General features: G+C 36.8%; 1 protein-coding gene across 4 annotated transcripts in view; it reads right to left on the bottom strand.

Moving 5' to 3' along the window:
* The window catches only part of SCEL (sciellin), a 70,686-nt gene that overhangs the window by 32,441 nt on the left and 21,196 nt on the right, over positions 1-17,049 (bottom strand). For 2 of the 4 annotated variants that reach the window (XM_018908771.3, XM_018908767.3), the window contains exons 2-7: positions 16,226-16,331; positions 16,036-16,148; positions 7,881-7,959; positions 4,533-4,650; positions 3,968-4,030; positions 3,595-3,666 (exon numbers count right to left, since the gene is read on the bottom strand). In XM_018908771.3, coding sequence (XP_018764316.1) covers positions 3,595-3,666; positions 3,968-4,030; positions 4,533-4,650; positions 7,881-7,923 — 296 coding nt within the window. In that variant the 5' untranslated portion in view covers positions 7,924-7,959; positions 16,036-16,148; positions 16,226-16,331. The remainder of the gene's footprint in view (positions 1-3,594; positions 3,667-3,967; positions 4,031-4,532; positions 4,651-7,880; positions 7,960-16,035; positions 16,149-16,225; positions 16,332-17,049) is intronic. The other 2 variants (XM_018908770.3, XM_018908768.3) reach the window with 2 other exon arrangements.

Genomic DNA, 17,049 nt, shown 5'->3' with positions numbered 1-17,049 from the left:
CCTTCCAAATTTTTACAGAAAACACCATGTAGCTATCATAACTGAAGAAGATAAGGTTCTTATTTTATTCCAGCTTACTTCCTGAATATTTTTTTAGTAAGCACTGGGGGACTCTGAAAGGCTTAAAGTAATGTATATTGAAATAAAGGACAATACTAGGTTGAGAGGGTGATCTTAAATATTTGATTAAATCAGCTGAAACCCATCTTGAGCTACAACTTACATATTTTTTTTTATTTTTTTTATTTATTCTCATCTATAAACTGAAACTATAGCTGCAAAATAATTAATCCTAGAAGTAAAATCTGATGTTATGCATAAAATATTTTGTGTCCTGCCTTCAAGCAGCACAGGATACTGTTGTATTTAATGAAAAGCCTTCCAGGGAGTTCCGGGAGACAATCTGCACCAGCGGGTGCTCTGTGTCTTTTGCAAATCTTAAATGCAATTTTGCAAAGGACCCTCTCCTGTCAGGGCAGCATGTGATGTGACAGCAGCTACAGTTGCCGGGAAGGTCACTAGAGGTCTCACTAACCCTGCTGGCACTGCTGCGGATGCAAACCTGAGCTTTCCCTCTAATTCACCAGCGAACCAGCATTTCTTTCACGTTTTATTACGTATTTTCAAAATTCCAGCACAATGCTTAACATAGTTTTGTATTTTCTCATTTTAAAGCCAGAATTTTTTTTGCTTTGGGAAAAAAAAAAAAAAGTAAAAGAAAGGTAAACATTGTGTTAACTTCTTGTATAACTTTCGAGCTCCTGATAAAGAATCAAATATCCTCTGTTCTCACCCACAACGCTGTTTCCAACAGACACCCCTGGATCCATGGTCCATTTACACAAGTAATGTTTATCTGAACCAAGTTAAATTTCTGGCCTCCACAGTATCCTGTGGTGGTGACTCCTACAATTAATATGTGCATTAAAGGAAAAATAAATGTTCTTTCCTTCCCTCTTTCTTTCTTCTCTTTCTTTCTTATCTTTCTCTCTCTCTCTTCTATCTTTCTTCTTTCTTTCTTTCTTTCTTTCTTATTTCTTTCTTTCTTTCTTTCTTTCTTTCTTTCTTTCTTTCTTTCTTTCTTTCTTTCTTTCTCTTTCTCTCTCTGTCTCTCTTTCTTTGCTCTTTCTCTCGTTCTTTTTCTTTCTCCGTTTCATTTTTTTTCCTTGATTCATTACTCAAACATTTATAGAGTATCTCCCCATTCTTACAGGACAACAAACAGAAAATATTCTTTCATTACTCAGTTTCCCTATATTATTCTTTTCCAAGCTGAGGACTTTGTCTCTTCAGACATTTTTCATATGAGAGCTATTCCATCCTTTCTCACATTCCTCTTTAATTTTTTTCCTTTTCTGTTCATATTGTAGTTTCTTCACATCAGTGAAATGTATGCAGCATTCAAGATGTGGAAAGCAGGTTCATACCACACACTGCAATGGTTTCTGATTGGCTCTCTGATCCTACTAATTTCTATCATTCCAAAGTATTAGATTATTAATAAAGCAAACAATGAAAGTATGTAATTTGCTCCTGTCTCATCTATCCAGATCTAATTGCTGCAGATGCAGTTGGGATTTAGTGTTGCTGGAAGCTATTCTGGGCTTAGGATCATTTAGTACATGGAAAAATAGCATTGTCATTTTCATCCCTACCTGACTTATAAGGTTTGTCTCATCTTTTGTCAAATACTTAGTTAGTTCCTAATAACACTTCTGTTTCCTCTGGGAAGGATATTCTCCACTTGGTACAGTTCTTATTTACACCTTCAGTCCTCTTTTGTTATACTTTGTCGTCAGTTGCATATTAAGAACCCTTTATGTTAGATATTTGTGTGTATGAAAATACAAAGGTAGTCATCTTATAATCTGAAACAATTCAGATACTTTAATATCTGAGCATAAACCAAAAAGATATTGAGTACAAACCAAAAAGATATTGAGTACAAAAGAACAGTGCTCCTCAGCGACCCTGTAGAAACTGGATTTGTCCTATGACTTCTAAATTAGCGATCAGGGTTTGAGGCATGAAAATCAAACTCTAAAAATTGTTTTGAAGTGAGTGGCCACCTGAGGAAGTGTGACATAGATGATATATGCTACTTGAATTTCCAAAAAACTTCATATAAGTCTGTTTTAAGTGTTCTTAAGTAAACTGACCTCCCATAGATAATAGAGAAAAAACTGCTTAAAATGTAAGAAACAAAGGTTTGAAATAAATGGCAAGTTTCCAGAGTAGAAGGAGAGGTCTGTTCAAAACCTGCGTTCTTCCATACATTCATGAATTATCTGGAAAAAAGGAGAGTGGGATGATGTTGCTTGCCAATGTCATTACTTCCTGGTAGTCAAAACAAATGGTGACTGGCAAAGCTTTTCAGAAGTCATCTGCTAACATGTCAGATTTCTAAAATGGCAGATGACATTCACTTTTCTTGGATGAAAAGTAATTCCTGAAAAGAGAAACAATTGATCTCTGAACCAGCAATTATCACTCAGAAAAGAAATCTTGGAATTACATAGATAATGTTGTGAAAATTAAAACTCAATTCTTAGCAGCACTCAAAAGAACAAACTCAATGTTATGAAGTACAACAGGAAGAATTGCGAATGAAATAGAAATCATTGTTATTACTTCTCTGTGTACATATAAGGTGTGCACAAATCTTAAATACCTACATAGAGATTTGGATTCCCAGATCAAAAAACTAAGATAGAAATAGAAAAGATACAAAGAAGAGCAACAGGTAAATTGAAGTTATAGAATGGCTTCCTCATGATGAATGACACAATACAGAGAACCAGGATTCACTAGGCTGTACAAGAATAGGCAGGGTGATGGCACTGCACAGGTCTCTAGCCTATTCTTTTTCAAACTCCTGTGGAGAAGGTAAATTTTATGTAACAATTTTGCATTGTTTCCTACAAGAGAATTAAGGATCATGAAATAAAATAACACAGTGCTAAACCCCAACTAAATAAAGTGCACTTTTCCCACAGTGTGCATTTAAGTGCTGTGTGCATTTAAGTGCTGGTTCTCATAGCCTCAGCATGTTCTGGATACCAGATGTTAATGGTGGATGGATTTTGAAGATGCAACACAGAAAGAATCTGCAAACACAAGCATGGTCATGTCTTCGCTGAGCAGGGGTCAAAGCTGAACAGAACATTCAAATTAAGCACGTCTATGACAAGCATGACTGATATTGGTACTGATCATAGTATTTGCAAAGAAATGTGGGTTTAGCCATCTTGTGCTTAGCTATTGGAGATAGGACTTGGGTTTAGAATTTGTAAAGGAGGAAATTAGGGAGGAGTGGTTATCAGCTGTGGAAAGATACATTTATGAGGACAAGAATACATAGAAACAGGTACCAAAAAAAAAAAAAAAGAAGATATCAAAAGAACCTTTTCTCAAATCACATTTTCATTTTTCTCATTGAAAATTCAGGCAAAAATCATTCAAAGTCTTTTGCTTAGATGCTTAATAAATAAGAAAACTTTAAAAAAACACTGACTTCATTCATGCTTTACTTTTAAAGACCTCTCACAGGTATGACAATCACAACATAAAATACATCCAGAAAAAGAGCCCTACCTGTCCAAGGTGGTATCAGATCTGTATCGTCCAAGAACAGCTTTCTGATCATCCTTTCCATTTGTGCTACTGCTGTAATAAAAAAATTAGAAATGTCACTTTGGTCACTGATTTTATTAAACAGCTCATCATTAATGAAAGAGTATCTATGTCTCAGATTAAAGTATCATACAGGGTTTTAGACCATCCAGGTGTCAACAGATCAAACCCTGGATCCACTGCAGTGATCATTGACACTGGAGTCAGATTTACAGTGAAAATACGTACAGTCTAAAACTGAACAAAGTTCTTTGCTTTGTTCACGACATAGTAAAAGGATACTCAGTTTTCTTTGGTAATATAATTAGAAAGGTGTTCAGATACTCCACCATACCTGTGTAGGCTATCTTGGGATTTGTATTGGTTAAGCACCGCCCTTCCGTAGTTTTCATCAGCACTTCAAGCAAAAGTAAAACAGTAAGTATTAAAAATAGATAACTTTTTCTTGGCAAAAGATATTCTGTCTTCAATCAGATTTCAAAACCATCTACTACCACTGTAATTTCATCAGCTGCAGAACTCTGCAGTAGAAAACTCCAGACATTTTAGAGTAAGAATTATCTCTTCCTATAAGCTGTTCATGGACCAGATAAATCTTGCTTATAAAAAGATCATAATCTTGCAACCTAGACATGTGGAATGTGGGATTTTACTTCTAGGGCAGAACTTCATTAAATATTCATCACTCAAAAGTCCCAATGAAAACAGTCAGTGAATATTCAGCAAACTAAAACTTCCAAAAGGCAATCAATACCTCATCAAGATAAATAAATAAGAGTTATTTCATTGAATTCCCCTAATTCTGGTTGACACCATCCATGCAAAAGTAGATGCTCCATGCAAAGATACATGGCATACTGAACTAAATATGGAAGAAATGCATTTCATGTTTTTCTTACCTTTCCTCCTCAGGCCTCTTCTTTATCCAGCTGTTATCTTGCAAAAGGGTCCGTCGTTTATTAATATCATGAGTAGCCTGTTGTCTGCTTTTAATTGCAACAGAGGGGCTCTTCTTATCTGCAAATGCAGAGAAACATGTCTTGAAAATGAACATGTAGAAAAACTTTGGAAACAAAAAGTACTATTACATAGGTTGAAAGAGGTGAAAGTTTAATACCAATTGAATTTTCAGTTATCACACCAGTTTAATCCAGATTGCTTCTTGAAAAGTTTGTAGTTTCACCTTGAAGGGCCTGCAGAAGCCCAGCCTAGCAAACCAAATTCAGTTTCATCCTTAATATGAAACTGCTTTGCCTGTTTCTAATGTAAACACATTTCACAGATCTGATAAAGGAACTATGAAATTTGCATACCACAGTAATCCCAGGAAAGTCAAACTAATGAATCCTGTTTCCTGGGGTGTTGTCTGTGGGTTTTGTATTTGCAGATGTGTGACAGGATACAAATTCTGAATGACAGCTAATCTTGAGGTGACCACGTGGCACTCCTACTACACCCAGCTCAAAATTGTGGATTTTCATGTTTCTCAAAGAGTCAGACTCCCTCTGAAGTTTTTCCTCAAAGGCTGAATGAACAGAGTTTCTTTACTACTCAGTTACTTGATCTTAATCTGAACTTTAATCAAAGCAATACCTTTACATCAAATTTAACTAAAATTGGTGTATGGTTTCAAAGGTTATTGGGAGAGACAGACTGACATGCTGAACAAACATGGAAGCCTTACTTTTGAAAACAACCTAAAATATCTTTGTCCAACAAGGCTGATATTTAGTTGGAGAGGGTTCTTTGCAAAATTGCATTTAAGATTTGCAAAAGACACAGAGCACACACTGGTTCAGATTGTCTCCCGGAACTCTCTGGAAGGCTTTTCATTAAATACAATAGTATCCTGTGCTGCTTGAAGGCAGGACACAACTATTGGGAAAGTAACAGTATGTTATTCACTTGATTTGGGAGAATATGAATTCTTCCCTGTATTAGAAAGCTGATGTTTATCTCCTTTGGATTTTTCGTGAAGATTTTGGCCCTTTTTGCAAGCAAAATATGCAATGACTACTGTTTAGTGTTCTCAGTCCCCCTAAGTTTCATATCATCAGCCTGTTTGAAGTAAGAGGAAATATTGTTGGGATATTTTAACATGGCTTATTAAAATGAAAATATAGAAGTTCAGACCAAATAGAAATTTCATCTTTTTAATTGCTATATTTGCCCCAAATTTTTCCAGAGAAGAGAGGGTGAAACATTAAATATGCAACATTTTGGTGAATACAGCCAATTAATAAAAAAAAAATAGATGAAAAGTACAGAGTGTCCTGTGTTTTCCTCTAAAGACTCTCATGGTTTTCTCCATTAATTCCTCACTCTCTGAGCATTCAGACAAAAGGATTTTCAAATTTCAGGAGACATCACTATCTGGTGTTCAGTAATTAGACTCTAAACATTATGTGTAAAAAGAACTTGCTCCAGAGGAAAACACATGCAGTCAGTAAAATGTCATTTTTCAGAGCTGTGTTTTGGCACTCTGCTCTGATTTATAAGAAAATGTACTCCTTGCATTTAATACAAGAACTTCAGCTGTAGTGATAACATTAAAAAATTACAAATAGCTACAGTGAGTGGAAGACCAAATTGTAATAAAGTACCAAACCATTTCTCTTTAGTGACAATGACCAAGAGTGAATTTTTAAATATTTTTTCCCTAAAGTTGATAAAATAGAGATAAAATTCTGTAAAAAGAATAAAAAAGAGATCTGTAAAAAGAGATAAAATTCAGTCTAAAAATGTATAAATGTCTGTAATTCAAACTGTGCCTGTTTCAATTCCCTATAGATATTCCATACTGCCTAGTGAAAGAGAAGGAATGAAAGGCTTGGACTCATCACTGATATTGCCTAGTTGCAGATGTTCTCTGGTTCTGTGTTGGACTTGCTCTCCCCAAGACTGAGGTGTTAGAGAAGTGGCAGGTGTTTTAGGAGCCATGACTGTGATAGCACAGGTGTGTGTTTCCATCTCTTGGCCTTGATACCCAGGTTTGGCTTTCTTCTTTTTAAGCAGCATAGATCCAGCCAATTGACAAATGACCAGAGACAGGAAAAATGCTGTTTGTAAGAATGAGCTGACAATCATGGTAAATTAACAAAAAACAATTTATCCTCACTGCCTGAATTCTGCATCAGCTTGTTCACTGCCTATTGAGCTATTTTTTATCTTAATTATATTTATTAACTTTAAAGACTTCAAAAAATGATGGCATCCCAGGCTTGCCTGAATAGCTTCAGCGGGTTGTCAAAAATCATTTGGATTTCTCAGAAATCATGGCTTTTAAAATGGCTAAGTGCAAAGAATGTTTCATGAAACCTTGTGTAAAGCTGGTAGCCCAGGAATATATATTGTTTTCTTGTCAAGAAACACTTGACAAGTGTTTAGCGGATTAGCAAGCAATCTGCTAATGCCTGAGGCCCTGGGCTAGCAGAACAGTACTCTTTTCTGGGCCTAATGAATTTTCTCCCAAGTTTCAGCTAAAAAATTAAACATAGATCTGATACAACAGATTAGGTCACACGAGCACAGGCAAATGCAGCTCATCCCAGTCTCTATTTGTCAATAAAAATTTATGTCTTCAATACAGTAGAGCCAAGCAGCTCCTTGCTGTGGCTACATGAATTTTGGTGCACTTGAGCCTGGCACATCCCACCTGAACCAGGTCCTCATGCATCTCAAAACCTTTCAGTCTATAGAAATATTTTTGAGGTTCAGGGAAATGGAAAAATTCATCATGTTTCTAGTTTGTCTCTGGTTGTTTCTCTGCATAGAAAGCAAATTCAAGCCCTCCTCGAGTTTTACTCCTCCAGAAGACTAAACAATCCCATCAGACAATGATTAAACAGCTTTTTTCTCCCCTTCCCCATTCTACTTTTCCTCAATTTCTCCTCATTTTCCCTGTGTGAGTCATAGAGATGGTGGGGATCCCACTGGATCTTCCCACTGCCCTTGCAGCCGCTTTGCTCCTGCGGGCTTTCCAAGACAACCACATCCCCTTGCCCCTCACCACCCGGCTCCACCACACTCCGCTGCCCAGTGGGATGTTCTGGCCTCAATCCCTGCCAGCCACATGCACAACACCAAGAGTTTGGCACTTGGAGCAGGTCACGATGGCCCTTGTCACCCCCCTGCCACTGCCCCGTGAGGGAGCTGCGCCAGGGGCAGGGAGAGGCCTGGACAGGAGCAGGGCCGCACCTCAGCCAGCAGCGCCCCTGCAGCAGGAAATGGAGGAGACTCAGTGTTACCTCCTTGATGAGGAGACTGTTTTAGTATGTTGAAAGCTGACATTGGTCCCGTGGGATTGTTCCGTCCTTCTGCGGGAATCTAAAAGAAATAGTTACAAAGAAAGGAAGTGAGCGTTGTCAGCAAGATCGGGAATCTGCCCCAAAGACAAGTCAGGTTTGCTGTCCACTTCCATCATCTCCTTGCACAAGTTTAGTCCGACAGGCTGGAATGGCTGAGGGCTGGCACAGCCCTGCTCAGCCCTGAGGATCTGGTGGCTTTTCCCTGCCTGGTGACAGCTATGTGCATCTCTGCCCCTCTGCCTGTCACCCTGCCCCTTCCCTGTTGGGGCTCCTGCCCTGAAGCATTCGGTGTGCTGAGGGCCCTCAGGGGAGAGGAGAGCTGCAGAATGGGCTGAGGTGACAGACCTCAGGGGAAGGTGGCATCAGTCCCTGGCACAGCACCTGGAGTGCAGGTGAGCTCACCCAGCCCTGCTGACAGTCCCTCAGCCTCAGTGGCCAGCAGCTGGTGCAGAGGGCCAGGACAGAAAGCAGTTCTGCTGCTCTGCAACAGTTTTCCAGTCACTGACTTCTCCCCTTACTTCAAATCAGGTTAAAAGCCTCCAAGACTGATGATTTTAAAAAAAAAATATTTGGGAGTTGAGCTACTCAAAAGATTTCATTTTTTGCTTTGAATGTGGATTGTGAATACCAGGTTTCCTGGAGAAAGCATCAGGCAGAACATAACGACATTTTAATGACAGAAAATTGTCCCTTAAGTTAAAAAAGCCCCAAATGCTAACATTGACTTATGAGTTTGGGTAAAACCGACCCTCTTTAGCAAATGGATTCCTTTTTGTAAAGCAGCATTTTCCAAAAGAACAGTGTTGTGCTGGAAAGCTCACAACCAACTCCACTGTCTCCACTATATTTTCTGCTAAAATTTACAGAAGAACCAGAAAGCTGACAGAAGCAGTCCTTAAAAAACAGAAACATTCCTGGTTCTCTGGATGACAGAGCTATCCTTTTTTCCTTTTTGCAGATGTAAAGTGTATTGCTCACGCACCTAAAATAGAGTGGAGACACCAAGGCCTGTGGTTCTTTCTTTACTGATGGAAGGTGAAGATTTTGGATTCTGGCAGAAGCTTAAGAATAATGCTTCCACTGACAAAAAAACATTGTGGATGCCACAAAGGATTGCACTTAGAGCAGATTTTTCTTTTCTATGCTTTTGCTGCCCAACAATTACTAAAAAAAGCTTATGGTTAAAAACAAACAAACAATCAAAACAAACAAAAAACAAACCAAAACAAAACAAAAAACACCACAGAAAGTATCCCAACGACCCCCCCCCAAAAAATAGCCTCTCAAAAAATATCACAACATAAATAAAGAAGCAAACAAACAAAAAGAAGCATTAAGCAACTAGAGATCTTTCTAGAAAGTAAATATATAAACACAAAACTAATACTGGAGTCCAAACTCTGCATGAATCTTAACCAATTGTGAAATTCTAAATATTTATTAGAGTTTAAAATTCTGGCATTTTGAAAGTCTCCTACCTGCATTCCAGTTTTTTAACCTTAGTTGTTGGTATCAAGCAAGCATTGGCACAGTGTGTGTAGAAAACATGTGACTGCTGGATCTGGTTCCCACACAATAAAAATATGCTCAGGGCTATGGCGAGGCTTATTTATTTTGCAATAGGTTATAAAATGCCTTTTAAAAATATTTATGTAAGGTTTTAAGCATATATGAACTGAATTTCCTAGAAACTGTTCAGGTAGGTTATCAAGCAATCAGGTTTTTTAGATAGTTATCACTTTCACTATAAGGTTTCCTGAATTGTCCCAAAATGATAGAGAGGTCTCTGATTTACTTTTTCAGCTTAGGTACAGCTGGACATTTGATGTAGTCAGTCCCAGGACAATAGAAAGTTTGATAATTCAGTGCATTTTCAAGCAATGAGAACTGGAACTTCTTCATCTCAAGAAGTAGTAGTTTGCATAGAAGTATTTTGGATTATGTAGAAGATAAATAGAAGGATTTAGGATTGATTTTCTATTAAGTACTTTTAAAGCCATTTGCTAAGGGAAATTAATCATAAGACTTTGAAAAGGGAGACTTCTTTTGTGAAAATTAAGCCAAATTACAAACAAACTGTAAAAAGGCTTACGATTCCTCTTGTATCCATGAGAGTCCAGTGTGTTTCTTTCATCCTCCAGCATTTAATTAATACTGGGTTTTTTTCTCATCCTATATTATTTTTTAAATATTTTTAGGGGAAAACAATATTTCTGTTTCATATGTGTACAGCATCTAGAATAAACTGCTGCATAGTGTCCCAACCCAAAGCAGTATGCATAAATGAATCTAAGGAACAGGTACACTCCCTTTTACAGTCAGCACTGAAAATGTGCCAGGTAGTCTGAAATTTTAAACCCAAGCATTTTAGTCCTACAGAATACTGCCATTTTGTCCTTAAGGCTTTCCTCTTACCTCTGAGCTTTCAAGGTGTATATCAAAGATTAATTAATTAAAATTTAAAATGCAAATTTAAAAAAAAAATATTTGGGAGTTGAGCTACTCAAAAGATTTCATTTTTTGCTTTGAATGTGGATTGTGAATACCAGGTTTCCTGGAGAAAGCATCAGGCAGAACATAACGACATTTTAATGACAGAAAATTGTCCCTTAAGTTTAAAAAGCCCCAAATGCTAACATTGACGTAAGAGTTTGGGTAAAACCGACCCTCTTTAGCAAATGGATTCCTTTTTGTAAAGCAGCATTTTCCAAAAGAACAGTGTTGTGCTGGAAAGCTCACAACCAACTCCACTGTCTCCACTATATTTTCTGCTAAAATTTACAGAAGAACCAGAAAGCTGACAGAAGCAGTCCTTAAAAAACAGAAACATTCCTGGTTCTCTGGATGACAGAGCTATCTTTTTATCCTTTTTGCAGATGTAAAGTGTATTGCTCACGCACCTAAAATAGAGTGGAGACACCAAGGCCTGTGGTTCTTTCTTTACTGATGGAAGGTGAAGATTTTGGATTCTGGCAGAAGCTTAAGAATAATGCTTCCACTGACAAAAAAACATTGTGGATGCCACAAAGGATTGCACTTAGAGCAGATTTTTCTTTTCTATGCTTTTGCTGCCCAACAATTACTAAAAAAAGCTTATGGTTAAAAACAAACAAACAATCAAAACAAACAAAAAACAAACCAAAACAAAACAAAAAACACCACAGAAAGTATCTCAACGACCCCCCCCCCAAAAAATAGCCTCTCAAAAAATATCACAACATAAATAAAGAAGCAAACAAACAAAAAGAAGCATTAAGCAACTAGAGATCTTTCTAGAAAGTAAATATATAAACACAAAACTAATACTGGAGTCCAAACTCTGCATGAATCTTAACCAATTGTGAAATTCTAAATATTTATTAGAGTTTAAAATTCTGGCATTTTGAAAGTCTCCTACCTGCATTCCAGTTTTTTAACCTTAGTTGTTGGTATCAAGCAAGCATTGGCACAGTGTGTGTAGAAAACATGTGACTGCTGGATCTGGTTCCCACACAATAAAAATATGCTCAGGGCTATGGCGAGGCTTATTTATTTTGCAATAGGTTATAAAATGCCTTTTAAAAATATTTATGTAAGGTTTTAAGCATATATGAACTGAATTTCCTAGAAACTGTTCAGGTAGGTTATCAAGCAATCAGGTTTTTTAGATAGTTATCACTTTCACTATAAGGTTTCCTGAATTGTCCCAAAATGATAGAGAGGTCTCTGATTTACTTTTTCAGCTTAGGTACAGCTGGACATTTGATGTAGTCAGTCCCAGGACAATAGAAAGTTTGATAATTCAGTGCATTTTCAAGCAATGAGAACTGGAACTTCTTCATCTCAAGAAGTAGTAGTTTGCATAGAAGTATTTTGGATTATGTAGAAGATAAATAGAAGGATTTAGGATTGATTTTCTATTAAGTACTTTTAAAGCCATTTGCTAAGGGAAATTAATCATAAGACTTTGAAAAGGGAGACTTCTTTTGTGAAAATTAAGCCAAATTACAAACAAACTGTAAAAAGGCTTACGATTCCTCTTGTATCCATGAGAGTCCAGTGTGTTTCTTTCATCCTCCAGCATTTAATTAATACTGGGTTTTTTTCTCATCCTATATTATTTTTTAAATATTTTTAGGGGAAAACAATATTTCTGTTTCATATGTGTACAGCATCTAGAATAAACTGCTGCATAGTGTCCCAACCCAAAGCAGTATGCATAAATGAATCTAAGGAACAGGTACACTCCCTTTTACAGTCAGCACTGAAAATGTGCCAGGTAGTCTGAAATTTTAAACCCAAGCATTTTAGTCCTACAGAATACTGCCATTTTGTCCTTAAGGCTTTCCTCTTACCTCTGAGCTTTCAAGGTGTATATCAAAGATTAATTAATTAAAATTTAAAATGCAAATTTAAAAAAAAAAATCTTACTTTAATCTGTAGCACAGGCAATCAAGAATCATCAGGGTAAGATTTAAATTTTAGGGCTTAGAAATGAAAAGAATCCTGCATAAAGAGGCAGAATAGAGCTAATCAAAGCATTTTTCCTTGGCCTTCACTATTCTGAACTGTGTGTGTTTGTATCTGTGTATTTGAAAAGGGGAGTGGACTAGGCATTATGAGGATCCCATTAGTTTAAAAATATCAGCTCATAAAGATCTGGAACTGTCACATTATTCTCATAGGTCAGTGAAGAGCTCATCTTCAGACCATAGGGAGATAAACAAAAAGTTTTTAACTTTGTAAATGAGATAGTGAGAAAGCAGAGTTATAGCTTTCTGTACTGTGCTGTAGTAGTAATTTATGTTCAGACATTTTTAATAAGATCTCAACCACCGAAGCAAAACAACTCCACTGGAATGCAAAACAAAAACAAACAGCAATGCAACTCCAGTGTAATTTGAATTTAAAAACAGCGTCAGGAAACTCTAAACGAAAATTAAAACTGCCCTGGCCAGTCCAGTAAGCAGCTCCTAAATGGTTTTAAGACATGCCAGTCCTAGATTCAGGCCCTCAAACATTTTGTGGGAAATCTGCACATAATCCCAAAGAAATTCAGAAAAACTTCAGACACAGCTGCAGGGAAAGTAAAAGTCCATCTAACCTGGCAGGAAATTCCTCCAAAAGCAGCACAAGTCTCTAACACTATTTTTATCACAAATACCTATATTTACACACTTCTTCATCTCCTTTTCATCTCCTGCAGTGACTGATCAGCAGAATACCTCAGGCCTGTCTTAAATTCTGAAAGCCAGACCTTCTAGTTTCCAGATCATCTTACCACACCCATTTCTCCACCAGAGTCTCCTTTTGCCTTCCTTCTGCTCTTGGCTGTATGTCTATGTGATTAGGCTCCACACATATGCATTGCTGTATTTAAAAAATACATAATAATAGAAGCATTTCCTGTAAGATTCATGTTTTCCACATCAGACTGAACTAGTTCCAACAAAAAAAATCTTTGCTCTTTGCCTTCTAGCTATGACAGTCATTAAGACCTTATTCATAAGAAGTCAGTTGATATGTATTTTGCTTCTAATAAAACAATATTAATTTCCACAGCTTAGAGGCAAGAGGCCTCTGCATTATCATCACACTGTATAATAAGGAATTCAGCATAGTAAATGTTGAAGGAGTGTCAAGAAAGATACACCTTCTTCTCTTAAAAGTCAAAATATTTGTTTTTATATTGAGGTTTTTCATATAAAGCATTGCCAAATTCAAATGCCTAAAATGTCAAATTTCCCACTATTATTAATGAACTGGGTGATACAAAAAGTGGTAGCTGAACAACTGACTTAGTAAAGAAATGTTTCAGAATTTGCCTGTCATCCACCTTCTTGTGCTGTATTGCTAAACCAGCTTCAGTTGTAGAGAAGTTGCTGAGATTGGCATGTCCACATGAAACACCAGCTGGAATAAACGGGTTCCATATATGGCTCTACACAACCACAGCTTGCTGGCTGCTGTTTGCTACATGATCTTCAAGTTCCAGCTTTTTGAAAGCATCTAATATTAGCCATGTGAAAATAAAAATTGGCCTATACTTCGTTCTTTCTTTATCCCAGATATGAAGCTTGCCACCAAAATTTGATCTTCTTTAAGAAGTATTCTGCTCTGATCCAAGCCAAACAGTCAGTATCCTCTGAGCAACCAGAGCTCAAAATTTTAGGATCATTCCATTAGAACTGAAGACTTACTTCAGCTCCACCTTTTGTTTTCCTTTGTTTTCCCTTGTAACTCTTAATTGTATAGTATGTGGCTTATCTTTCATTTATGTGAGCTGAATGTAGAGAATATGATGGTTTAAAGAAAAGCACATTTGGTCTGAATCACAGTTAGGAAAGACACAACAGTGTTTCCTTGCTTTCAATTAACAGCTTTCAAGTCAGCAAACTTCATTATTTCCTCCATCATTTCTCTTGAATATAGTATGAGCAAGCAACTGAATTAAATAATCCTGATTTGATACAGGATAAAGATTTCCAAGCCCTACTAAGACACTGAGGACACACATAATTGCAGCTTTTCTTCTAGACAGGCACCCATAAGTGTGTGAGGTAAAATCTTTCTGGTCTGGAAGTCAATAGCAATTTTGGTGTTGTCCACATCCATCCTTTCTCCCCTCAGATAACAGTGCTGTGACTGGGCTATCAGATCTGTCTACCTATACATACACTCAAATAAGAATTTCCTGATAGCGGATAAAGGGGATAAAGGCTGTTTTGCAAATCGCTATCACAGCCAGAGCCATTCAAGGCTGTACAATCCTTCATAAATCCAAACTTGTTATTACCGACAGGAATATGATCTCTTCAAACAGCCTTAAAGGCCCCTTCTGTCAGGTGCAGATCTCTGTGTATAACTGATGCTCTAATTTCTTCCCACACAATTGCCAACAGTAACATGATTCTATTTGTTCGGCAATTAGCTAGTCTTTTTGTCCTTTTGCTGAAAATTACATTTAAAAATTGCTACATTTATTTTACAGATATTAAACAATCACAAAAATGTGTTCCTAGACAGATTTTTTTCAGGAGTTACACATCAGAGCAATAGCCATAAAATACATTCATGAACTTCTGAAAATAACACATTGTGTTTAAATAAATATTTTACTCTACCGCCTTGTCCACAGAACTAATAACACAGAAAAGAGTTCACACAGAATACCGAAATAACGTGTATTTGTGTAAGAAAGAAAACAGGTAAGATAGGACTAGAGACCACGTGAATGTATGACAGCAATCATTCATGTATTTGTAGCTGAAAGAGCTCTCAAAACTGGTTTTTCAAGATGTGGGCGGAGGAGATTCTGTTTTGAAAGAAGCTGTGGAACTGTCACTAATGTAAAATCAGCTAAATCACAATCCAAATTTGTATGTATTTTCAAATTTGAAATACTCATTCAGTTTTAAATGTTTTTTGTTTTTTAATAGAGTGTAGGAAAGCGGGTGAGAATTTTCATTTTCTTTATTCAGCTCTGTCATTCAATTCATTAGATTTTTGATGAAGAACCCTTCCTGTTTATACATGTGTTCTGGTCATTGTATAGATAACTCCTTGCATTAAAGTAGAATGGGCATTTTTGCAAGGGTGAAAATTAAAGGGAACTGTTGTTTTAGGTATGTTTTGTTTTAGTTTTTTTTTTTTTTTTTCCCTAAAATAATAAAGATAATTCAAGAAAATTATAAAAGAGTAAATACTCATTAATTTTAGACAAAAAAATCCAAATAAAGAAAAAAACTAAACACTAGAATGAGCCAAAGACCAAAAAGGACATTAAAACAGCCATTCATGAGAAGTGGTCTGAACAGTGAATTCACCAGAGAATTATCACTAGAATAAAATACAATTAGCAATATAATATAAATAATGAAATAATTAAGATGGTATGGACAGAAGAAGTCAGAAAGGACCCATGAACCTGAACACCAAAACTGTAAAACTTTTGGAGCTGCATTTTCATAGTCAAGTTCTTTATTCTTCTTGAAAATCAGATCCTTTGAAATGGCATCCTAAACTGGACATTAAGAAATCACAGAACAACTGAAAATGTAGGAATTTCCCTACAAGGTAGAGAACAGTATAAAACCAGAACAGTTAACATCCTTACCTAGGTATGGTAGAAGTTAGTGTCCTAGAGTGGCTCAGTGTGGTTAGTCAGCCTGGAAGGGAGGCACAATCAAAGCAGACTGAGAGCTGAACTGTTCTTCCCCATCCAGCTGTCTGAAAAGTCAAGAGATTTTTCCTTCAGAGGCTGAGTCACTTAAGGAGGAGGTAGGAGGTGTGGAAAAGGGTGGCACCTTGTAGAAATACCAGATCAATTAAGAGTACGGGTGAGTTGTTGTCCTTCTGTGCTTGCTGTTCTTTTCAAGTGCAGTAGGGTTGGGTTTCACTGCCTTCACAGACCTTGAAAACAGAAAACCAAGCAATTACCATTTGGAAAAATATGCTAGAATAATTTGAATTTTCCACAGAAATACATGTTTTAGAGCTATAGGGCTGCCTCTCAGTCAGAGTTGCAGGTATTTACAGGGATGAACATGAAGTAACGCCATATTTCACCAAAGAGAAGTTCTGCAGAAATGTTATGTGGGGATCACACACTGGGATCTGTTCTGCATTAAGCATTTGCACCGTTTGGGTATGTGGGCAGAGGCAAAAGATCTGGGGGGAAATCCCTCCCACATGTGATCTTGTTGCATGCCTCTCTTATCTCTGCACATTTGCATTTCTCCTTCTGTACTACCAGCAGTAAACAAAGGAGGGAAGAACTTGTGTTCACTTTTTTTTTCTTTCTTTAAAATGGCTGTAAATAGGTTTGTAAGCTAACAACTCCCTTACTGTTAGTAAATACAATAGCATGAAATCAGTACTTTTCTTATAGGAATACTGTATACAACTCCATGCTTCTCTTTAAGATACAGAGGCTGGTTTTAATGTATCTTATACAAGCCCAGGTTATTTTATATTTGGACAACTTTTGTAGTGACATATGTGAGACGTCATTTAGCAAGATGCTAGCCAATCTTTAGTCCTATTATCTTTCGTGAAAATTAAAAATTTCTTTGGACACAAAAAAAAGCAAACTAACATGAATTAACTTAATAATATCCTGTATTTTTGT

This window comes from Serinus canaria, chromosome 1 (genome assembly GCF_022539315.1).
Source record: "Serinus canaria isolate serCan28SL12 chromosome 1, serCan2020, whole genome shotgun sequence".
Classification (NCBI taxonomy): Eukaryota; Metazoa; Chordata; class Aves; order Passeriformes; family Fringillidae; genus Serinus; species Serinus canaria.
This window is presented reverse-complemented; position numbering and strand designations above follow the sequence as displayed.